This window comes from Onychomys torridus, chromosome 16, assembly GCF_903995425.1.
Source record: "Onychomys torridus chromosome 16, mOncTor1.1, whole genome shotgun sequence".
NCBI lineage: Eukaryota > Metazoa > Chordata > Mammalia > Rodentia > Cricetidae > Onychomys > Onychomys torridus.
This window is the reverse complement of record NC_050458.1, coordinates 55,963,033-55,988,361: the sequence shown is the minus strand read 5'-3', so window position 1 is coordinate 55,988,361 and position 25,329 is coordinate 55,963,033. Positions and strand designations below refer to the sequence as shown.

Genomic DNA, 25,329 nt, shown 5'->3' with positions numbered 1-25,329 from the left:
GGGGGGGGGTTGGAAAGTGCAGAATCCCTTAACAACAACAACAATGGTAAAGAAGCCATTTGGCAGACAGTCAAGTTCCTGCAGAGTCAGCACTTCCTGAAGTCAAGATCTACTTTCAAATTTCATGTCTCCTGGAAACTGCTTCTCTGTGTTAGCCAATCCCATAGGACCAGGCTGCCAGTCTGACCAGTCAGAATGCAGCACAGTGCGTTAGGAATAAAAACCCAGTGGGATTCCCTCTGGGTCTTGCTTAACTAAGCCTGCTTTCTTAACCAAGTGTGGCCACAAACCTTTCTGCAGAAGTACAACCCACACTTGGGGTTGTGTGGTCATTTTCCTGAGACTCCCTCTCCCCTAGACCCATTTATTATAGCTTAGCACCTAACCTGGGTCTCTCTGTGACCAAAGTTCCTGAAGACTGACTCCTATCCCTGGATGTGAAGGCTGCTGCTTGGTTTTGGCAACCCTGGATATGGAGATATCCCCTGGTTCTAAACTTGGGAAATACAAAAAGTAAAGCAGCAATGCAGAGAAAGGAGCCTGACGCATGCACTGAGGTAACAAGATAACTATGTGCACAAACAAGCCAAGGCTTTACAATAATGGGCTGGAGAAAGCTGGCTCTCCCTTTCCAGTAGCTCCTTAGCCAGGGGTGGGATTTTCCACTCGCCTTCCCCACCCTTCCATGCTGGGATTGTCTGGCTTGAGCTTGCCCCTGGCTTGTGCATGCTGTCACCGTTTCTGTACCTTGTTGTGTCTAGAAAACAGTTTTTCTTGAAGTCATCCTCTCCCTCTGGCTCTTACCATCATTCTGTCCTTACTCTGAGCAGTTCCCTGAGCCGGGGGGGGGGGGGGGCAGTGGTGGTGTGGGTGCGTGTGATCTGTAACCCCATTTCAGATTGCCTTCTCTTAGGCTTTTGTCACACTGCAGGGCAGGCCCTCCTCCCACAACACACACTGGACTGGAGACGGGAAAATGGAGGATGGGGAGACTCAGAACTCAAAATTGGGTGAGGAGGGAGGGGAGGAGGGGTGGGGGGGGAGTTGGGGGTGAATCTGATCAAAACACATTTTATGAAATTCTCAGTTAATTTAAGAAAGTTTTAAGTATTATTAAGTAACTACTAAGTCTATGATAGATTACTGCTATACAAGAAATAGTGAGTTTGAAGTAGGATGGGGATAAAGTGTCCAGGAAGTTGATTCACATTCTTTCTATTAAGTCAATTATTGGACATGTCCACCAACAGAATAATATAGGACTCAGACAGAAGCTATGTAGGTATGGACATCTAGTTTTTGGCAAAGTTGTCAAAACATATGCTGGGGCAAAAGACAGCCTATTCAACAAACGGTGCTAGGGAAACGGGATTTCGATCTCTAGAAGAATGAAAAGAAGTCCTCTGTAAGAATAACAAGTGTTATTTACCAGTGAGCCATCTTTCCAGCCCCAGGTATCATTATTTGAAAAAAATTTGTGAGAAAAGTCTAGAAAAGCAAAATGAGGAAGACGTATATGTAGTAGAATATTATTTTAAAGTGTGTTACTTTTGTTTATGATGCATTTGTTTAACTCTGTGAATCTGTGTTACTGTGTCTATGTAAATAAAGAACTGGCCAATAGCAAGGCAGGAAAAAGGATAGGCCAGGCTAACAGGCAGAGAATACACAGAAGGAGAAATCTGGGAGGAGAGAGCTAGGATGGAGGAGCCAGAGGACAAAGAGGACTCCAGGGGCCAGCCACCCAGCTACACAGCAAGCCACGGAGACAGAGTAAGATAAGAAGGAGAAAAGGAAAAGCCCAGAGGCAAAAGATAGATGGGATAAGTTAAGGAAAGCTGGCAAGAAACTAAGCCAAGCTAAGGCCAGGCATTCATAATTAAGAATAAGCCTCCATGTATGATTTATTTGGGAGCTGGGTGGCGGACCTCCCCCAACTAAAGAGCCAAGAAACAAGCAACAACATGGATAACTGCATTCCAATAGCTGACTTCGGCTTTCTTTTTAAACTTCTGAGTTTCTGATCTATGTAATTTTCTTTTTACATAAGACTCTGTTAACTGTGTGGGCATGGCAAGGAGACTCTCACACTAGAGTTCCTGATGTTTCCTGTTTGGGAAAATATTTCTCCTTCTGTTTTGAAAGGCAGCATCTCACGAGTTCAGAATTATATGTTGGTGCTTTTTTTAACCAACTAAAATTCCCTCCATTTTTTGTAGGCTTTTATGGTTTTCGATGAAGATTTTGTTCCGATATAATTAGACGACTTTTCCTTTGGCTCTATGATTGTGCTAGTTAAAATCTGTTATACTGGACTATCAGGGAGGGGTTGTGTTTGTGTTTATCCTGCCTGCTCTTCTCTGGATTGATGGCTTGCTTTGGGACATTAGGAAATTCCAAGTCATTATTCCTTCAAATATTTCTTCTGTTCTTTCTTGATTCTTCTATGGGCGTCCCATTACTGATTCATTAAACCTTAAGTACTTGTTCCACAACTCCCAGATATTCTGTCCTGTTTTCCTCAGTCCTTTTTCATTTTCTGTTTTGTTTGGAAGTCTCAAGCTCAGAGATTCTTAGATGACCTGTGTCCAATCTGCTAGTGTGTCCACCAAGGCCAGTCTTCATTCTGTGGGTAGTTTTAAAGGCTACTGTTTAAGACATTCTGAGAATTGCCATCTGTGCTTAGGCACTAACCACTGTCAGTTAGTCTACTGTTTCCATCATAGCTCTGAGCATATTAATAACAACACATTTTAAATTCTGAATTTTGTCATTCCGATGTCTTTAACTTATTGGAGTCTGGTTCTGGTGCCTGCTCTGTCTCCAACTTGAAACTATTTTGATCTTGCTGCTTGCCTTTTAGTATGTCATACGCATATATTAACATCTAAAATAAATAAAATTTATTTTGGTAAGAGGCCGTCCTGTGTATTGAATCTAAGGTCTAATGCATGATCGATAAGTGTCTCTGTTGTTGAATATTATTTTAACTAGCAAAGATGTATTACATTTGTTTTTGCTGTGGAATATTACTTTAACTGTATAAAGGTGTGTTACTTTTGTTTATGCTGCATTGTTTAACGATGTAAGAATGTGTTTAGTTATGTAAAGCTCTGTTGTGCCTGTTTCACCTTGCCTATCGAAGGCACCTGATTTGTCTAATGAAAAGCAGAATGACACTAGGCAGAAGAAAGGATAGATGGGGCTGGCGGCCAGAGAGGAAAAAAAATAGGAGATATCTAGGTTCCAGAGGGAAAAGGAGAAAGGGAAGAATGGGAGGAGGAGGAGGAGGAGGAGAAGGAGAGAATGAAGGACATGTCCAGGGCAAGAAGCAAGGCAGACATATAGGAGTAGTGATAGTATGATATACAGAAGGAAGAAAGGTAATAAGCCTTGAGGCAGAAGGTAGATAAAGAGAAACAGGTTAAGTGAAAAGAGCTAGCCAGAAAGGTACTGAAGTTAGGCCGAGCATTCAAAACTAATAAGTTTCTGTATCATGATTTGGGGACTGGTTGGTGGCCCAAAAAGAAAGAGCCTGGTATGTGTCTCTGGACCTTGCTTTGTTGAAACTGCATTTACCAAGTATCTCGGGCTACCTCCAAACTGTAGGCTGTGTGCCTTTACTCTTAGAATACTGGGATTATAGCACTTACTGTTTGATTGATTGATAGATAGATAGATAGATAGATAGATAGACAGACAGACAGACAGATAGATAGATAGATAGATAATATATTTTATTATTTTTATTAGCCAACAGGCCTAGTGCCTTCTAAGGTTTAAGGGGGGGGGGGGGGGGGTCTTGGTTTACTTTGTTTACCAAACATGATATACCAGGTAAAAGAAACTAATGAAATGGTATAAGGGATATATGGTTAGGTCTCGGTCTTTTAGTGTGTGTGTGCTGCTGGACCAGGACTTGATGGTGCTCACAGGTGCTCTCTGCCTTTTCCCCCCTTTACATGGGACTGGTAGATGATAGGGCTGGACTGTGTATTTCCTGCCGCCCCCCCCCCCCACCCGATTTGGACAGTTGCACGCTGAGGTTGGTGGCAGTTAGGTGCTTGTAAACAGTTTCTCCTGACAGTGGGCCACGTTAAAGAGAATGTTCTGTCATAATTCAAAATATCACCACTGCCAGTTCTGACCTCATCTAGCTAGTATACTATGTAGAAGCGAAACTCAAAGTTCCTGGAGATCAGAGGAGGGTCCTCATTAAGATGGGTTCCTGGAGGGTTTTCCCTTGCAGTTTTCCACACTAAGATCCTTGTCCAGTTACAGCCTAGGAGTGCACACTCAGGCACTGCTTCCTTCAGAGGTTTCTGATCCAGTACACTGTGATTTTCTGTATCGGGATAGCACTCTAGTTGGTTTTCCTATGACCGTACTTCATATACACAAGAGCCACTGATGTTCATTGAGTTCAGCTTGTGATTTTTAAAGGCAGAATGTAACTGCTAAGCTGCTTCTATGCCAGACCAGAAACCTGAAAAGCTTCCTCAATGATGTAAAACATAATTTGAAAACTTCAGCTGAGGTAAACACAACAAATTTTTACAAAGCTTAAGATACTGCTTTCCAAAAAGAACTTCTGGGCAAATGACTAGGAAAGGCCATGGATGAGAAGTATCTGAACTCTGAGACAGGCATGCCTGCTACCCTGTTCTCCATAGTCCAGTAGAGCCCAGGTAGGGTTCAGTTGTCTACCAAGACCATCTCTGCATTACTGTGTAGCAGGAGTCTTATCTTTTATTTATTTTTTTTGAGCTGAGGATCAAACCCAGGGCCTTGCGCTTGCTAGGTGAGCGCTCTACCACTGAACTAAATCCCCAACCCAGTGTAGCAGGAATCTTAAGAAGGTCTTATTAATAAAATCAAACCTGAGGCCAGTTATTGGGGTGAATGCTGGAAGATCAGAGAAGCAGAACAAGCCACAGCTACCTCACCTCACCAGTTCCTCAGCTGTTCCTGTTTCCTCAGGTTGGAAGCCTCTGAGTCCTCATCTGAATGGGTCTCAGCTGAACTGCTGCTCAAAAGCCTAAAAGCTTAACTAGCCAAATGCTTCTAGTTTCTGTTCTCACGCTTTATATACCTTTCTGCTTTCTACCATCACTCCATGGGATTAAAGGCGTGAGTCACCATGCTTGGCTGTATCCTTGAACAGATGGATCTCTGCATCTAGAATGCTAGGATTAAAGGCGTGTGCTACCACTGCCTATCCTCTATGTTTAATATTGTGGCTGTTCTGTCTCTGACCTCAGATAAATTTATTAGGGTGCACAATATTTTGGGGAACACAATACCGATTGTGATGGGTCTTCTTAGTGCATAAAATTGATCTTGAAAGTCCTGCAGTATTATTTCTCAGGGCCTACTGCAGTAGGGTTGCTGGGCTCTAGTGGAGACATGTTGCCCTGGCTCTTATTGGTTGTGTTTTTATGCCTGTGTCTAGGCATCTGGGTTTGGGGTGGCTGTAATTCTAGATGCTGATATCTGGTCTTGTCTTTCTTGGTTGGGTATTTTTCTCCTTAGTTCCTGTTGCTCCTTCTGGTTCTTAGTATAGTGGCTGTGGGTTGTAGGGAATGCTTCCAAGATCCTGATAAGTGTGGCCATTGTGGGGAGGAGTCTAGTTAGAATGTGCTTCTCAGTATTGGAAACTGACACCTAGGGAGGGAGACTGGCTTGCAGGCAGGGGCTGAGAAGGTCCACCGGAAGAAGGAAAGCAGGTTGTTCCACTAGCCTCTGCTTAGTCTTCTGGAAATGGGGGCCAAGAGAGGAGCACCCACAGCTGACAGTCTGCTGCAGAGGCTGGGGATGAGTCTGCGGACTGGATTTACAGCAAGGGAAGGAGAGTACAGATCTGAAGATAATCTCCCTGCTTCCCTGGCCCGTGTGGCCGCTGGTTCCAAAAGGGAGTGCCTACAGAAGCTGGAGCTGAGACAAGAGGAAAGGCTGGAGATCTGTGTGGTCTTCCGGAGGTGAGGGCATAGAGGAAGGGGAGCTGCAGCTGGCGGTCTGGAAGGGCTGTGGCACAGACAGGGTTGGATTTGGAGGGGAGGAGGGAGAGAGAAGGTTGAAGACCACCCTGGCTGGCATGGCTAACATTTTTAAAGAGAACATTTGTTGAACAATTTAACTTTATCAAAATTTAGAATGATTATCAACAGAAATAAAGAAGTTGTGCTTATTTTTACTCCAAATAAGGATGAGTAAACACGAGAATGGCAACATGTTGAAAATGGCAGCATATATATGCAAATTTCTACAAATAAGGCTATTAAATGCCTACATGAAATATTAAAACCAGAAATATTACATTTGCATAGAAACAACAGAACTTAGAAACTCCCCTTTATGCTCAGCCTCATTTTCTCATTATTTATTATGTTAATGAAGATTAAACATTTCCTCTTGCCTTCCACGGTTAAATGAAACCCTGCACTCTAAACAGAGACTCTAGAGTGAGTTCTCATCTATCTGTGTCTCCTGCCCTCCAGTGGTATCTGCCGTGAGATCTTCACGGCAGCTGCCAGCCTCCTGAAGGGAAGGCACCTCTTCCATGGGAACGTCGGGCCAACTTTGACATGAGCATTGGCAAAGCATGGTACACTGTACGGCAGCATCTGCTGTTTTCCCCACACCCAGCTCTTTCTCAGTCTGCACCCCTATGTCACATCGCCCAGCCGGAAGCACACAGTCATTATTGGTTTGGTTTTGTGATATGTGCTCTGAATTGCACTGAGACTCTGGACATTTATCAGCATCATTTTTCACTGAAGACTGGTGAACATTATCACTCTGATTATGAATTTTGACACTGTCTTTCACAATTATGTCACCTAAATGATCTTCCACCTTTTCTAGACAAATGTTATCAGTTGTTTCTGTGGCTTTCTTATTTGAATCTTCAATTTGCTGCTGTATCTGATCTTCGTCTTCAGATATCTGAAAGGAATGAAAGAAATCTATGGTAAATTGAAAAATGGCCATTTCCAAATAGTCTTTAAATTCACAGTATAGGAAGTTTCTGAAAACCGAAGAGAGCTTGGTAAGTTACAAATCAAAGCAGACATAATATCAAAGATTGGTCAAAGACTCTCCCACAGCTCCCAGAAAGCTGTGAGTTTAAAATAGCAATACTAACAATTGTCACTGCAATAAAAATGCAGAAGAGAAGAACGACCTTGTCCTGTCAGTGCTGCAGTCACAGGCCTCATTATCCCACAGCACTCTTCAGCTACTTAAAAGGAGCAGAGACAAAAAAAAAAAAAAAAAAACAGGCAGTGGTGCACGCCTTTAATCCCAGCACTGGGGAGGCAGAACCAGGTGGATCTCTGTGAGTTTGAGGACAGCCTGGTCTCCAAAGTGAGTTCCAGGACGGGGGCAAAGATACACAGAGAAACCCTGTCTTGGGGGAAAAAAAAAAAAAGAAGCAGAGAAGTAACATGTTCCCAGGAAGCAGCTAGTAAGTATACCCTCATTTACTCATTGGCTCCTTAAGTGAAATAGTCAGTTACATAACTGTTATTAATTCATCCCATGAAAGACACTTAAGGAGAAAACAAAGGTATCAGATTACTATAAATTGAGTGGTTATAATAAATACTGCAACTGTTACATAAAGGCACAAACTTTGCTGACTTCCATTTCTCAACTTTATAAATAAATTTATGAAAACATCATATGGATATTGTAATTAAAATGTATTGTTTGCTGGGATTGTAGCTCAGTAGTAGAATACATGCCATGAATGTATGAAATTGGCATTTCAGTTACTCCCATGGTGAAGAAAAATAAAATACATATTGACTATTCAAGCTGGGAAGTAGAGAAAGGATGCATGACAAAAAAAAAAAACTAAAGTTAGATCTAGACTTTATCTGACTGACACTGAGAAGCAGAAGGAGCCCAAGAAATTCACTGAAGTTAGTTAAGCACAAACTGGGGAGAGTCCTGGCATCCCATCTAGTAAACATGAGTGACATCTGTGCTCAGATGGAAGAGCACAGCTGCTTTCTTTGACACATATTACATAGGTAAAAATGAAATTCATCTAATAATCATACACCTGAAAAAATGAGAAAGTATTATGAAGAAAAAGAACAAAGCACTTTGCAAACGTAGCTATGAGGCCTTATTTAGACTGGGGAGCCATTGATGCTTGAAACACAACTAAGATGAGACCCAAGAAGCAAAATACATAAAAGAACGGATCAAAGACCTCAGGAAATGGTGAAGAAAGCAGGCGGTACTCTGCAAGATACAAGTATAGGGAAGGACTGGCTGATTAGGACTCCATTAACGTATGAATTAGGTCCAAAAATTGTCAACTGGGACCTCATAAAATCAAAGCAGAGAAGAAACTGGAAAACCAGTATTTGTCAATCATGACAAGGAAGGGAGAATACTCAATGCAGTCAATCAGGAGCCAGTTTTCACAGAGTCAGAAGATGGTGTAAAGAGTTTAGATGGGTTAGTAAAGCAGGAACACACTGAATAAGATTAACATGATTAAATTTGTGTTCTTAGAAAGTCATGAACTTTGCTACTCAGAGAAGAAGTTGGGGCAAAAATGAAATACTAAGATCTTTTGAGAAGCAACCACAGTCATTCAAGAACAAACCAGTGAAAGCATAGAATAGGGTTCTGTTGGGGAACATTATTTTAAGATGTGTTACTTTTGTTTATGTTGCATTAGTTTAACTCTGTGAATCTGTGTTACTGTGCCTGACTAAAACACCTGATGGTCTAATAAAGAGCTAAACGGTTAATAGGTAGGCAGGAGAAAGGAGAGGTGGGGCTGGCAGGCAGAGAGAATATATAGGAGGAGAAATATGGGAGAAGAGGGAGGAGAAATAGAGAGGAAGAAGGAGGACTTCAGGGGCTAGCCAGACACAGAATAAGAAGGAAAAAAAAAGTATAAGGAAATACAGAAAGATAAAAGCCCCAGGGTTGGGGATTTAGCTCAGTGGTAGAGCGCTTGCCTAGCAAGCGCAAGGCCCTGGGTTCGATCTTCAGCTAAAAAAAATAAAAAAGATAAAAGCCGCAAGGCTAAAGATAGATAAGATAATTTAAGTTAAGGGAAGCTAATAACAAGTCAAGCTAAGGCCAGGCATTTATAAGTCAGAATAAGCATCCATGTGATTTATTTGGGACCTGGGTGGTAGGGCCCCCAAAGAGTAAAGAGCCACAAAACAACCAACAACATTTTGGAACCCAACATGGGGCTAAAGTAAAAGAATATCCAACAGCATTTTGGCTTACCAATGTGGTGTTCAAATTTCCATAATGCCTGAGAAAGCTTGAAAAAAAGAGGATACAGCTGCTTTAAGTGTTTCTGTGTGCCGGTGGGCCCTTGAGCAGCCAGTATGTAAAACAGAAACCAAAAAGCTAAGTAAAAATGCCTGCCACAGCACAAGCATCAGCATTCTAGAGCTCTAGGAAGGTTGAATGCAGTTCCTGGTAAGATGAACTTCTGACCAGGATGCAAGCAGAGCAAGCCAAGAGAGCTGTGTGGAGGATCTAGGTGTACCTTAGCAGTCTAAAGTTTGCTAACACAGTCAAAAAAAAGCTAAAAAATAACACAGTAAGAGAAGTCCAGACGGAAAAACCTCTAAACAGATTCCAGTGTGTTTTACATTGTGCATAGGCTAAAGAAAGAAAGGAGAATGGGTATAGACAGTCACAGAAAGAAACGGTTAAAAAAAAATAAAGTCTCTAAGGGGAAAATTAAAGTAGTATAGGGGTTGGGTATTTAGTTCAGTGGTAGAGTGCTTGCTTAGCAAGCGCAAGGCCCTGGGTTCGGTCCTCAGCTCTGGCAAAAAAAAAAAAAAAAAAAAAAAAGAAAGAAAGAAAAAAAAGAAAAAAGTAGTCTAAAAGAAAAAAGCCACATAAGATGGAAAATGCACAGAGTCTGGATCTTATGTAGTATTGTGTTGATTTTGAATTTTTTTTTGAATGCTGACAAACAATAGGTGCTGAGAGACATGGGATTGTGAACTGGACTGCTAAACTGAACCAACCTAGATACTTTGAGGATATCTTAACTTTAAAAAAGAGGCCAAAAAATATATTTATCAAATGTAAATAAAAATGCTTTTGAGTTTTGTTCCCACAGGAGATGAGAGGTTGTGGATTCCTTCAGGAATAATATGGATCAGGTTTGATCAAGGGAGACCTCTTGAACCTTGTACACATGATATCAACAAAGGTTATAGCTAGTCTTCCCAGGACATAGCCATTATATGAAATTTTCTCAGGAACCCCTAGAAAAGATACCTTTTGCCCATAGACAACAGGAAGTGGTTTGGAGAAAATGACGTCCACATTCCCAAGAGTTGGGGGGTGTGGGTGGTCTTTGGTTATTTGGTGAGTTATGGATGTCTGTTATATTTTAGTGGAATATAGGAAAAAAGACAACTATTAGTCTCAGATACTTTGCATTGGCATGGATTTGGGTATATTGATACAAATTTAAAGTTTTTTTTATTATACCATATATATGTTTCTACTCTTAAAGGACTACTGTATATGTATAAAAAATTAAGGTAATTTTTGTTATAATACACTGTATATATGTTTCTACTCTTGTTTAAAGGATCTTTGTATATTAATAAAAATTTAAGGTTATTTTTGTTACAACATATTGTATGTATGTTTCTATTTTTGTTTGAGGTATTGTGCCTATGCAGTTCATTTGGAAATGTAGGGTGAAGTTCTAGTTTTTTAAAGCTATAATTATAAACTATATAGGATAATTAGGAAACATAGGTTAGTGGTTAGTAATATATAACAATAAAAATTGTAGATATGCTGTGTATGCTTTCCAGATCATAAAGAGATATATTTTAGATCAATAGATGGTTTTCAAGCCTTTCAAAGGCCTACAGATTATGGCACTTAAAATGTTTTGTTAACTTAGGGCTTTTCATGACAATGAGACACATCTGCTCCTGGCAGCACCAATTTACTTCAGATACGTGGGCACTGAAGAAACTCCTTATGAAGTTTGCTTTCAACAAGGCAAGACTAGCCATTTGAGCAAGAAGCTGCTCTTGCCTAGACTGATTGACAGTATGTTGTTATAAACTGGACCCACAGGAAAGTGACTACTAAATTTTGCCAAAAGGTGGTATGGTCCTTCAGGGTTTCTGCTTCACAGAAGAAACTGCTAAGCCAGACATCCTACAGGACACAGAGGAAAGTGACTAATAAACTTTGCCAATATAGTCAGGAGAGTCTTTGAGCATTAGTGATATATGTTTACAAAGATAATGAATATATTTTTGTGATTGTGTGTATTTTTATATATCCTGATAAGAAGCTTTTATACGAATATATTCATTATCTTTGTAAACATATATCACTAATACCCAAATACTGGTTTTACTTTGGTTTACATTTTTACATTTGAAAATTTTTTTAACTTTCAAAATCACTTTTGTTTATGTAACCTTTATTTCCACTATTGGCTCAGCTCTTCTCAAGTAAAAAGAGAAGAAAAATTTAATTAATTCAGCATATATTAACAATCTCACATGGAGGGGCTTACCAAGTCAGAACTGGAGCTGAAAGTGCTCTCTGTGGGCCGTGGAGAGTAGCTGGCAGACTGGCTGCTCTGCGGGGACTCCAGATCTGAAATGAAACTTCCACTCATGAAGGAGGGCACCACTCACACTCCAGCAAAGTAGACACATCTAAGTTCTGCTAACATAACGAACAGCACTTTAAAATGCACCAAACTTACTGAAATGACTGATGAGGGCGGTTATTTCTGATGAAAAGGAAAACTGAAGGAACGTGAAGGCTGATATGATTCCGAACAGTGGACTCTAAGGCTTTCTCCTCTTAAAGTTCAGCAAGTCCACAGGTGCTGTAAGCACAGACCCCAGAAGGAAGAAGCCTGTCTGTTCCAGAGACCTTACCCTAACAGCATATGAAGGGTGGGAAGACAAAAACGAAGGCATGGCTTTGTCTCTGGTAACTTACGCGCCTGCACATGAATGAACTCCCTGGACTGAGGTCTGAGCAGGTGTGGAAGGCCTGCCAGCCTGTGTTTACTTGTGTCATGGCCATGGGAATAATGCACAGAACTCCTGAGTGAATCTGTAAGGAATGCATGAAGTCCCAAGGAAACACATGTGGTTGGCATGAGCACAGCCATGTCAGGACTCCAGTGACTCAGCCCCATGGACATGGCAAGCCTTCTCCTGGTCTGTGTGCAGTACTGACAGTGTATACAGAACATCTTCCTCCTGATGTCTAGAGCCTGAGACTGCTCCCCCACAGAGACCTTCTACTAAAATTGGACAGACCTGCCTCCTCGATTCAGGTGTAAAAAAGCAATGCTGGTTTCCAGGTTACTGTTGGTGTGTACTCCATCAGAGTGTACAGTGCACCAACCCCAGCTTTTCTATATGTCCGTCAGTCATTTCTTCATTCTCATTGACCAGTTAGGACAGTCCCCAGAGTCAGCAGGTCATGGCACTTCTGCAATTTCATCTTTTTAGCGTTTACATTTCTGTCCTTTGTTCCTTTGTTGTGTTTTAACTTGCTATCCCCAGGAAAGACTGCTCTGGCCGTTCTTTCTCTACACCTACTTGGCACACATTTTACCCTGACAATTACCTTCTCATTTCCTCAAAAACAAAAACCAAAAGCCTCTTTGCTCTAAAACACTCTAAACTAAATTTTCCCCACATGCTACTCTAGTACACCTGTCCCTGAATTTCAGGGGCAATGGGCAGTGCACAGGTTTCTAGTACAAGGTGACACTGGACTGCTATCATACCCCTGCAGATTTACTGAGGCCAACTCCCCCTAAACAGCAGTAGGCAATGTAAAGCCAAGTGAAGACAACTCCCCGGAACTCACACTAAATAAATGAAGTAAGCAAACAACCTCAGACTAGGAAAGAAGGAAAATTACCAAAGTAGACCAAACAATCAGTAATTTGGTGGCAAAATTGTAAAATGGAGGAAAACTTTAGCCAGGAAATGGAAATTTTAAAAAAATAGAAAATTTGGAAATAAAAGAACCAATAAACCACATAGCACAGAGGGAATCCTCAACAGGTAAGACTATACAAAGAGAATTTCACAGATGGATAACAAGTGCAGACAAAGTGAACTAGGATACATACAAAGAAAAAGCAAAGTGAATATGACCACATGTTTGAGAATCTGGGACATTTTCAACAGGTAAAACCCAAGAATCTATGCGGTAGAAGAAGTAACTAAGGTATAAATGATTTGTTCAAAAAAAAATTATAGCAGAACAATTACTAAACCTGAGAAAGGAATGGGTGGGAATGATAGCTAAAGCTCCAACCAGAGCTGAACAGAGGAGAGCCTCCCCGTGGAGTAGCATAGTTAGGGTGAACAACACAAAGAACGTAAAAAGCTGTAAGAGAAACATACCAAGTTATACACAAAGGCACAAACAGCAGACTAATATCACATCGCTCGTCAGCATGGAAAGTAACTCAATCAGAATTACTATACTCAGATTTCTTAAAATTGGCGGAGAAATAACATTTCAAGATAAGCACAAAGATAACTCATGAAAACCAAGCCAGTAATGAAAAAAATTAAAGTAAATAGAAAAAAAATAATGCTATCTATAAGAATAAAGGAAAGAAAATTTTCATGAGAGAATACAAAAATAAAAGTGAGCCAGAAAGGAATCCAGTGTGTCCAACCCAGTAAACACCTCCTTTCAGGGCTCAAGGAACCCCATGGAAGAGGAGGTAGAAGTGTAAGAGCCAGAGGGGACCGAGGGGACCAAGAACACAAAGAAACAAGGCCTCCGAAATCAACATGACCAACACACATGAACTCAGCGATTGAAGAAGTAGAAGAAACTGCACCCGATGGGGCCCTAGAGGTGAAAGGAGAAGCGGACACAGAAAATGAACTCAAGGCATCTTTTGGAGGTCCCTTGTCTCATAATGTTAAGTCAGGGCTTTACTTTTTATTATTTTATTATTATTTACTCATAATTTTTATCTTTTATTTTTAAATATTGTTTTCTTCAACCTTTCTACCCTCCAGGTCCTTTCTCTATGTCCTGACATCCAGTTTAGTGTTTCTCTGGAGGTCCTGAGTGGGAACAAGCGGTCTCTGTTTCTTGTGCTCTCTTCCTGCTGCTTGTCTGTTTTGGCCTATTCTGATGTGTTAATTTTTATTTTATACTATATTATTAGTCTTTAGAAGCCTATTTGTTTTCTAACAAGCTAGAAAGAGATGGATCTGGATTGGAGGGGGTGTGGGGAGGAACTGATGAATAGAGGAACAGGAAACTGTAACAAAAGGAAAAATATATATTGGGTTTTGAGACAGGGTTTCTCTGTGTAGCTTTGGTGCCTGTCCTGGATCTCACTCTGTAGACCAGGCTGGCCTCAAACTCATGGAGATCTGCCTGTCTGTGCCTCCTGAGTGCTGGGATTAAAGGTGTTTACCACCACCACCCAGCTAAAATTATTTTAAAATTTAAAAAACAAGTGTCTGACAATACCATAGGAAAACCCATGCTTTTGTTTGGTTTTTTTGAGACAGAGTCACACTATGTAGATCAGGCTGAACTCAGACTCAAAGAGACCCACCTCCCTCTGACTCCTGAATGCTGGGATTAAAGGAAATACCACCACACCTGGCTCTATTTTCATGATAATTTAAAAGTAAGTAAGTTTATAAAAATTGTAAAAGTTGGCAATGGTTTCTGAGTATCCTAGCAAACCAGATGAGCTGTGCTAGGACCACAGACCTAAGACATGCCTAGTAGTTGTGAAACTTTCATGACAAAAAGTCTCTCAGATATGAAGCACTGGCATATCAAGTTTATCAACAGTTAGTATGCAAGATTAATAAAAGACACATAGAGCATAACAGATGTCAACTATAAAAGACACATTCCTTAATGAGAAGTGAGCATCTTACAAGCAGCACTAGGCAGCACAGCATGTTCACCAGCAACAGTTTTCCCACTGTGGAGAGGCCGAGGCAGAGAGACCATGGACTACAGTGAGACCTTGTCTCCAAAAACAAAAGATAATATGAGCAAAATATGGAACATGGCTGACCAAGTTCTAAGTAGTAACCAGAGAAGTAAAAACTTAAAACTGCCCTGAGTTACTAGGTTTAAATAATGATACAGATCGACATAGTACAGGGAATATGTGGCTTTTGCCTGCTGCCTATAGTAGATACTTAGGCTGTAGAAAACAAGTTTGCATTCCCTTAGAAAGGTAATAAATATGAATCATGGGAAAAGTGGTTCTATTCCTAGAAATACACCCAAGAACTTACATATGGTGTTCCAGAGATGTCAAGAATGGTCAGAATAGTCAAGGACGAAATATTGAACACAATGCAAGTATCTGCTGCCAGAAGATGCATGAATCAATTAGAGCATGTTGGTGCAAAGAATTCTGGATATCATAAAAAATAGTAATACTGAAATGGATGAACCTCAAAACATAATACCTGGTGGAAAAAACAGGAACAAAAACCCAAGACACTAGTGTCCTCTAGGGACCATGGTAGGAAATGCAACAGGGGACATTTTCTAAAGAGCAATTCCTATTGTCTCAAACTACAGTTGAGTACAAAACTGAAACTGTACATTTATATTGTATTTGTTAGTCACGACTATTTTGTAAAAGAAAAAAGCTATTTTAAGGAATCAACTGTACTGTAATCTATTCTAAAATATCTATTAAATATATGCTTGCTGGTAAAATCTTTAAAACCTTTAAAATTTTATTTCTACTTCTTTATTTTCTAAAATAATAAAGTTACCAGATAGTTACACTCACATATTTTCTCAGTAGACCTTGACCTCCCTTTTAAAGGACACATTCTTCTTCCTTCCATCTGGATGTAAAGAAAAGAATCAAAATTTTAATAATTCAAAGCATTCATAATACTCTTCACATATATCTATCCAAACAATACCACCAGCTCATTTTATAGTATGTCTACTTTATATTACTTTGATTCAATAAAGACAATTTCACAAAGAAAAAAAAAAACTATCCAACTAAATTTCAACTCCAGTTGGCTTAGAAGCATTGAGAGCAGAGTAGACAATTGCTAAGAAATGTATTATTAAAAAGAAAGGCTTCATGGTGCCATGGTGCATAGAGTTTTAAAATGCAAGATATTAAAGTACTTGGGAATGTAGTATCCTATACTTTTTTGTCTTTTTTTAAGGTAGGATATAAGTTACCACTTTTCCTTTTAAAAAAATAAAGCCTAGAATTATAAATTATCTATAGAACATACATTTGGTTGGAATTTCATTAATTTCTACATAATTAATGAATTATGAATTTGTTTCCTTCTTATTTTTAAAAAGCCGAGTGTTTCCTTATTTCTAGGAAGTTAAAAAGGTTAAATAACTGCATTTGTTTTGTTGTTGTGCTCTGGGTTTTTATAAAATCTGATGGGAGAATGCAGCTTCAGGTGTCCCTGCTGAGTGTCTGAAGTGCCCTTTAGAGCTGACAGATCATATGACAGTCTACATGAACTGAAAGAAAGGCTTCCTATGTCTTTTGGAGGGACACAGGGCTATAGATGAGTGAAGGAGATGTTGTCAGGCCACCTCTCTTTCCTCTTGAATGTAAAGCCAGTTTACGTTTCTAAGCATGTCTTGAACTTGATGTAGACTGTGTAGACATTATAGACAATTTCATTTATAGCCATGAGCAGAAGTAATGTGCATTATTTCCAATCCAAGACCAGTAAAATCTTAAGCATGCTCCACTCAGTGTATACTGCAAACCTGAGAACCACCCAAAAGTCCCCACCAGTGTGAAGTCTTGAGGTAACACAGGAGCAGCACCCCTTCAGTAACCATTTTATTCATTTAAAAAGACTTTCTTATTCAACTCTTGACACACATAAGCTCTAAGAAGAAAAGAAGTGGTTGAATCACACCATGCAACCCATCTCTGGGATTGTATACAGCAACCCAACATGTACATGGCTACAAAGGCATGTATGCTCTCCAATGTCCATACCAAATCTGCTCATAAAAGATGGCTGTCTTACTTTTGTATTGCTGTGAGAAACACCATGACCAAGGCGACTTATAAAAGACAGCATTTAATTTCATGCCTTACACTTTCCGAGGGTTAGAGATGGTAGAATAAAGGCATGGCAATAGGAATAGCTGAAGACTTACATCTTGAGACACAACCGTGAGAGAGAGATAACTGGGAATGACATGAGCCTGTCCTCAGTGACACACCTCTTCCAACAAGGACATACTTCCTAATCCTCCCAAAACTGTTCCACCAACTGTGGCCCAAGGACTCAAATGTATAAGACTATAGGGGCAATTCTCATTCAAACCACCATATTCCATTCCCTGCTTCCCATAGGCTTGTGGCCATATCATAATACAAAATGCATTTAGTCCAACTTCAAAAGTCCCATAGTCTTTCACAGTCTCAACACCATTTAAAATCCCAAAGTCTCCTCTGAGACTTAAGGCATTCTCTTAATTGTAATCCCTTGTAAAAAGCAAAAAGCAAAGTACATACTTCAAACATACAATGGCACAGAATACGCATTACTATTGCAGAAGGGAGAATGAGGAAATACTGAAGCAAACTAAGCAGGGCAAACTCCAAGTTCTACAGCTCCACATCTGATGTCAAGGGCTGAGCTGACTCCACCCTTCCAGCCTTACTGACTGCACCATGCCTCTCTCTTGAGCGGCTTCTACTCCCTGTGTGCAGCTCTTCTTGGCTCATGGCTCATGGCTCTGGCATCTCCAACATCTGTGGGCTTCATTTTCCCAGCTTCACATAATTATCTCAGGCCTTCAAGTAGGGTCTGCCTTGCCACATACTGCCTGGCCTCCACATCTCTCCTTGACCATGGAGGAAGATTCCAAACCCCTTTATTGGTGTAGCCTTTGTGACTCCAAAGCCAGAACCAGACAGGTAACACTGCCAAATTCAATTGCCTACTTAGGATGGATCCTGGACCCCTCGAACCACATTTGCATGAGCTTTCCTTTGTTGTTGACTTTAGGAGCAGAAACTTCTTCAGGCCTTTCCTTTTTACAAGTTGGAAGCTCAGCTGGATTCAGTCTTGCCCCGGGGCACTCCTGCTTTTATTCCATTGTGTAATGTCATCTCTTGCAGCACAAGCCTAGGCTCCAATATTAAATTTCCTGAGCTCTTTTTCTCTTCAAACAGTACATTTTGTATTTCTTTTTGTTCTACTTGTTCTTTTTCATTGTAGATCTGCATAAAAGTTATTGCTAATAACAACATGACAGAGTTATCATTAGGCTATCTAGAAATCTCCTCCACCAAAACTTCAGTTCATTACCTTTCACTTTAGCCATTCTTGGGATGATTCTTAGGACTTGGGCAAAGGCAGCTACATTCTTTGCACAATATCACAAGAATGGTCTCTAGCCCAGTTGCTGATATTTCTCCCTGAAATCCCCATAGTCTACATTGTTCTCAGCAACACTGTCTTCCAAGCCCCACCAGGATGACCTCATCAATCACTAGTTAAGATAATACCCTACAGTCAGATCTTATGGAGGCATTTTCTCAATCGAGGTTCCCTCCTTTCAGATGAAAGGAGGTTATGTCAAGTTGACATAAAATTAGCCAGCACAGTTATTAAGAAAAAGTTATATAGTTAAGAGTATCAAGTTACCTAAATCAGTTCCTGACTCAGTTATACTCACCAAGAGAACAGTGAAACACAAAGCATTTTTTTCTTCAACAAAATCTTACAGTGCAATAAGAACTATTTTAATGTGTCTAATTTGTCTCAAAGAACATTATATTTTCTAACTCTAAGACATAAATTTTCTAGTATAAGAGAATATGAGTTTACATGAAAATAAACATGAATAAAATATAATTTTAAATCAGGGTAAACTAGATGCTAAAATAAGACACCACAATTAATTAAAAAGACAAGTGACAATGAGCTTTACCTCATTATGGTCAAAATCACATGACTGCTTATGATGTAATTCTTTCAAAGGAATATCGCCCCTAGGGATTATTTAAAAAAAATATTAAAGCATATTTCCTCTGACAATTATTATTCTAAATTTTGGTTTCAAAACAGAATTATGTGAGAAGCTTCTTAAAAATATGAATTGACCAAGTACCATACCAAACTGCTCATTTATTTTAATATGTAAGTTAAGCATCTATATTTTATGCATGTGCATATTGGTGTATATGCACAAATGTGTGTGCACAAGTATGTGTGTGCACATGTGGATGCCAGAGTTCAACCTCCGCTATTGTCCCTCAGGGTCTCTCATGGGAAAGCTAGCTGTCAATAGGCCCCAGGGATCCTCCTTCCCCCCATCACAGTGTTGGGATTAGCAGTGTGCATCAATGCACCTAGCTCTGGAATCAAACTCAGGTCCTAGTGTTTGTGCACCAAATCACACTGAGCCAAATCCCCAGCCTGGAAACATCTATATTGTGACATAATCACTCCAGGTAATCTAGATCTGCACTCAAGATTGAGAATCAGGTCCTTTTCCCATTTTGTTTTTGCTCTTTTGAAACATAGTGCCATGCATCCTAAGTCACCTTTAAAAGCTGAATTTAAAACTCAAAGCCAAACAAAAGTTTTACTCAAACTTCCAGATAATTGAAGAACCAAGAATTTCATTTCTCAATTTTAGAAATACATTATATGCCTAGGTTTTAATATCAGTTCCATAAAAATGTCATGTGTGATTTTTTTTATCAATAGATACTTTAATGATTTCCATAATATGGAATAATCTTCAACAATAAAAATATAAATAGGTAAACTTAAAATCATAAAGATCTGACTAAATTGTGATTATTATTAAGAAAAACAGGACTATTCAGTAATTATCAGTTAAAATAATGTTTCCTTTGGTTATCTATAATTTTAGATAATTTTGTAGAAAAGGCATCAAGGCAGCCTCAAAACTCAAAGGTATAAACCATATCTTAAGAAATAAAAGATCCAATCAAAAAATCTAAGATTCAAAATACTTTTTACACCATCAGCAGTAGGAAGCTAGATCTGGTGATGCATAATCACTTCCATGTAACAAAAATCATAACAATGATGAGATACAGGAGACAGCAACTCTGAATATATCTATTCTGTCACATAGGTGGCCGTGGGAGGTGAATGTTAGCATGCAGAGGATGCTAGAGCACAGATGTCACATAATGGGGCTAGTCTTGCTGATACTGCCTCACTGTATTCTCATGCTCCCTGTTGATTCTATACCAAACACACAACATTCCTGTGAGGACTGCAAAAGAGACAACATGCTGTTTGCATTAATAAGCATTCTACCCCTGGGATACTTCTATTTCTGCTAACCGGTGAATTGATATTTACAAGGTATTTGGTAGATATTCAACACTAAATGGTAAAATGAGGAGGTCTTAGAGGCTGGAAAATATGAACATCATGGCCTTAAGAAGTTGCTTTTACTCATTGTTTATATTATATGGTACAGCTTCTTTAAGATCAGTTTGCTCACCATCCAGCAAACATACAACATCTTATGTTCTATTTGTTCATTTGAATACATGCATTATAATAGATCTAAATCAAAGCTTACATAGAATACACTGGGTATTCCCAGGTATTTCTCTGCAGCGCTTCCTCTTGGTCATCACTTTCAATATTTCCTTCAAAAATAAAAGCATACACTGAATTAAAGTTAGCATCATTTATCTTCATTTTTAATTCAAAGCATATTAGAAGGATACACAGAGGGAAATTGGTAGTCCATGATTTAGTACAATAAAACATTATGTGGCTTTATATACCTCCTAGCATATTATAATAAATTAATGTACTGCACATTCATCCCCTGGTATCTGATAGGAATTGGTTCCAAACTCTTCCCCTCTACTCATTTTCCCCATAGACACCAAATCCCTTGACATGCCAGTGTCTTGCATAAAATAGCTAAATCTGTTCACATAATGCATATACCCTCATATTCTTTCTATCACCTGCAGGTGACTTAGACTATCTGATACAAAAGAATGCTCTTTATGAAAATACTCGTGTGTATATGTGTACTCTCCAATGCAGCATGTGTCCTTCATCCATGGCTGCCAGGATTGAAGTCAGGTCAGCAACAAGCCATCTTGCCAACTCTGAGGATGCTATTAAATAGCATATATGCTCTATTGGATAGGGAATAATGGTCAAAAACGTCTGTGCATGTTCAGCAAAGACATCTTAGATTTAGTCTATATAGGTAGTTGAATCTAAAAATATAGAACATTTGGATATGGAGAGCCAACAATATGTGTAAAAATATATGAAACATGGTAATATATACATAGAAACTGAGTGTGCAACACCAACCTTTTCTTCCACATCTGGCTGGGTGACAATCTTTCTCAAAAGAACTAAATTCACATATTTCACTACTGTTGGACTCCTTCTGGTAGGGCTTCTTTGACTGACAGGTTCCTAAGTAACTTGTATTCAGAGGAGGATTAGGAAGAGCTACTTGTGGAACTGTAAAATTCCCTCTAGTGAACCCACTAGTGGAGTGGCTGCCATGACAAGGAGCCACACAGGCGCCACTCAAACCATCATAACCACCCTTTGGGAAGGCTGCCATTCTCCCTGGCTGATCTCTGCTCAATAACTGGATCATGTTATGACTGACAAATGTGTCCGAGTCATGATTGTATGACAGATGTCTCTGATTTGGCTGGCTCACATCTTCAAGAAAATTGGAGAATTCTTTCCCATTATTCCCCCAAATCTGTTGCACTGATGTTTTTTCCATAGCAAAGTCTGGCTGTCTTCTTTCACAGAGGCTTCCACAGTCTTCCCCCATAATCACAGATCTTCTAGTAAAGAAATCACCAGTTTCTGAACTTTGGAATAAATAGAAACATATTTAGCAGGAAAGGTTTGATAATTTTCATTTACAAACACTAGCTTAAATTTAAAACTTTAATGAAGATACTGGAGGATGACTAGAATTTTCCCAAATTACATTTTAAACTTAATATTTAAGCAAATAATAATGCTTTGGAAGGAAATTTATCTCATATATTCTATTTATAGGCATGAAAATAATTTATACATGGTTCTGTATTCCAATGTGAAATTTAGTGCATAGTTGTATTTATTGTTATATTAGCAAACAAAACATGATACTCGGTAGTCCGTCATCTACAGCACAGTCCAACAAATAAGCTGTCTAGTTAAACAGAGAGAGATTTTTGAAGACTATTGGGGGAAGCAATCTCGTAAAAATATTTTTAAAGAGTTATAAAAACATTATCAAATATATTTTCCAATTTAGCTATTGAAATAGTTACAAAGTTTTCAGTGAAGAAAAATAAAGATGTAATTTATTTTAAAAAAAAATAAATAAGGTAACCCAGATGAAGGCTAATTAGGTGAACTGGGTAACCTATAAATACTTTTCCTAAGCAAAAATGGAAACTCTGGGTTAAATCTAGCTTGTACATAATAACAATCAAAGTTGACAAGGAAGAGTTAGAACAAAAATACCTTCTGTTTTATTGCCACTGACTATAAACTCACTTGAGATCAGACTATTTCAGGGAATGGAAGTATAAAAAAAATTTGGGGTGAGACATAAGACTGTTAACAAGAAATTTTTAATATTCATTTTATTTTTAATTATGTATATTCCTTTATGTTATTGGGTGCCATATGTGCAGCTGAGTGTAGGTGTCTACAGAAACCAAGGGTGTCAAATCCTTTGGAACTGTAGTTACAGGTGGGTTTTAGCTGCCTGATGTTGGTGCTAGGAACCAAATCAGGATCCTTGTAAAAGCAGTATGTGTTCTTAACAGCTGAGTTATTTCTTCAACCTGAAAATTTTGATTTCTACTTTGCTTTTAACTACCTATTAAATATTTAAATAGAAATACTAAGTTCTAAGCACTAGGTCATGTATTCAGGTTAGAGACAGAAAGAATTGTTAAATAGAGAAAAAAATCATGTTTTGGGTCATATGTTCATAGATTATAATTCTCTGTGATTTCTCAATGAGCATCTAATTAATGTTTTATACCAAAAGACATAATCCATTGTAATAACACACACCAACCATTAAAGCCAGACAAGTTTTCTATCATTATAAATGGGAAAATAATCATAGAACATGTCATAAGTTATAAAGCACATTATATGTGAAATCATATTTTATAAGAACTGATTTTCAGCATTATATCTTCAGCTAAAATATTCATGGCCTTTTAAAATCAAAGTAACAGCTTAGAGTTCTGCACTCTGTATCATCTTCCCTCTGCACCCTACTCACCTGCTCATTCTCTCACAGGATGCTCCAAACTCTGCTGTTCTCTGAGATGGACTGAAAATATCTTGACATTTATGTAATTTGGAAAATAAGGGATCAGAAAATTTTCCATTACTGAACTGAAAAGGGAAGAAAATGACAAAACAGTATGTACATATTTATAATATAAATTGTACTTACCTATCTGCAGATAATTGCTAACTAATGTGTAGTTATGATATGTATCAGCAAGAAAATGAATATTTAAGTAGATATCATCGAATGTTTTATTTTCTACTCTACAGAGTAATTAATAGAATATGGAGTTTAAGCTGTGTAGACAAGGTGTTGTCTCTAACATATAAATTAGGTGGATTTTCTCACCCCTCTGTGTCAGTTCACTCTCTCCCTAGGATGTCTGGTGGCTGGCCTGGCAGTGACTTGGCAGGGGATTATGACTCTCTGTCTGATCTCCCCTTACAATCTCTCTAGTCTCATTCCTAATCTTGCAGCAACTGCTTTCAGATGCCTCTCCCCCGCCCCATTTTACCTCCATTTCCTGGGGTTTCTGACAAACTTTGTGGGGGGACCCAGCTTCCTCACCTTGTGGACCCTCTCAATCCTCCCTTTCAGCTCATCCCCAGTCCTGTGTGTCAGCCCCAAGGAACACTGTCTACCTGGAACCCCAGTGGTCACACTTGGCAGTGACTCGGGAGTCAGTTCACACCATCTGTCCTGTCCTTCTTTCTGATGTTTCCATCCTCATCCTCAACCCTGGAACTACTGGCTTGAGGTGCCCCCTCCTCCCACCTCAGCTTCATTCCCTGCAGACTCCACATCCTGGTTCAGACCCAGCGTCACCCTAGGTCCTCACTGGTGTCTCTCTACACTACTTCACTGTAGCCTACTTTCAAGATCCCCTTTACCACCACACCTGTAACTCTCTGGGGACCGCATCTTTGATAAGATCCCCTTAGTTCTTCCCAAATCCCCACTCAGCATTTCTTCCTAGCCTGTCTCTATTCCTCTCTGCCACTCACTGACCTGCAGAAGCACTATCCACCAGGCAACCACAGCCAACACACATTCCTAAGATCCAGAGAGCAACAGAAGCCATGGAATAGAAGAGCCACACATCCTCCCACAATAAGACCAGATAACAACATCTGGGATAACTCAGTTATCCCAACTCTAGATGCCTGAACAGCAGTATAAAATAAATAAATAAATAAATAGATAGATAAATAAATAATAAATAAATAAATAAATGAATGAATGAATGAATAGATAAATAAATAAATAAATACCATTAGCAGCCAAGACAATAGGCCTCCTCCAGAACCCGGTCAACTTTCTATAAGAGGACCTGAGAAATGCAATGTAGCTGAAGCACAAGGACTTCAAAATGGCAATTATAAATATATTCAAGAACCTTCAAGATGACATAAATAAATGTCTTAGTTAAGGCCATGAAATCACACACAGTGAATGAAATAATGAAAATAGTTCAAGACATGAAAGTAAAAACAGAATCACTAAAGAAAACCACATTGTCATAAAACTGAAAATTCAAATTTATGACTCCAAACAAAAACCTCAAAGGTAAGCCTCACCAACAGAGTACAAGACATGGAAGACAGAATCTCAGTCATTGAAGAAAAGATAGAAGAAATGGATATCTCAGTCAAAGAAAACATTAAATCTGAAAAAATCCAAGCACAAGATATCTAAGAAATATGAGACACTATGAAAAGACCAAATCTATGAATAATAATAATAATAATAATAATAATAATAATAATAATAGAGGAAAGAGAAGATACCCAGGTCAAAGGCACAGAAAATATTTTCAACAAAATAATTTCATAGAAGAAAATTTCCCTAACCTAAAGAAGGAGGTGCCTATCAAGGTACAAAAAGTAGACAGAACACCAAATAGGACCAGAAAAGAAATGCTTCATGACACATAATACTCATAATACTAAATGTTTGGACCAAAGAATGAATATTAAAAGGTACAAGGAAAAACAATGTAAC

At 39.0% G+C, this 25,329-nt stretch overlaps 1 protein-coding gene across 1 annotated transcript in view; it reads right to left on the bottom strand.

Annotated features, from left to right (window-relative positions):
* Positions 1 to 5,533: 5,533 nt before the first annotated feature.
* Positions 5,534 to 25,329, bottom strand: part of C16H12orf40 (chromosome 16 C12orf40 homolog) — a 53,633-nt gene continuing 33,837 nt past the window's right edge. The window contains exons 7-13 of the mRNA XM_036207611.1: positions 23,317 to 23,432; positions 21,369 to 21,892; positions 20,608 to 20,677; positions 18,970 to 19,030; positions 15,815 to 15,872; positions 11,552 to 11,634; positions 5,534 to 6,945 (exon numbers count right to left, since the gene is read on the bottom strand). Of these exons, the coding sequence (XP_036063504.1) occupies positions 6,457 to 6,945; positions 11,552 to 11,634; positions 15,815 to 15,872; positions 18,970 to 19,030; positions 20,608 to 20,677; positions 21,369 to 21,892; positions 23,317 to 23,432 (1,401 nt within the window). The 3' untranslated portion in view covers positions 5,534 to 6,456. The remainder of the gene's footprint in view (positions 6,946 to 11,551; positions 11,635 to 15,814; positions 15,873 to 18,969; positions 19,031 to 20,607; positions 20,678 to 21,368; positions 21,893 to 23,316; positions 23,433 to 25,329) is intronic.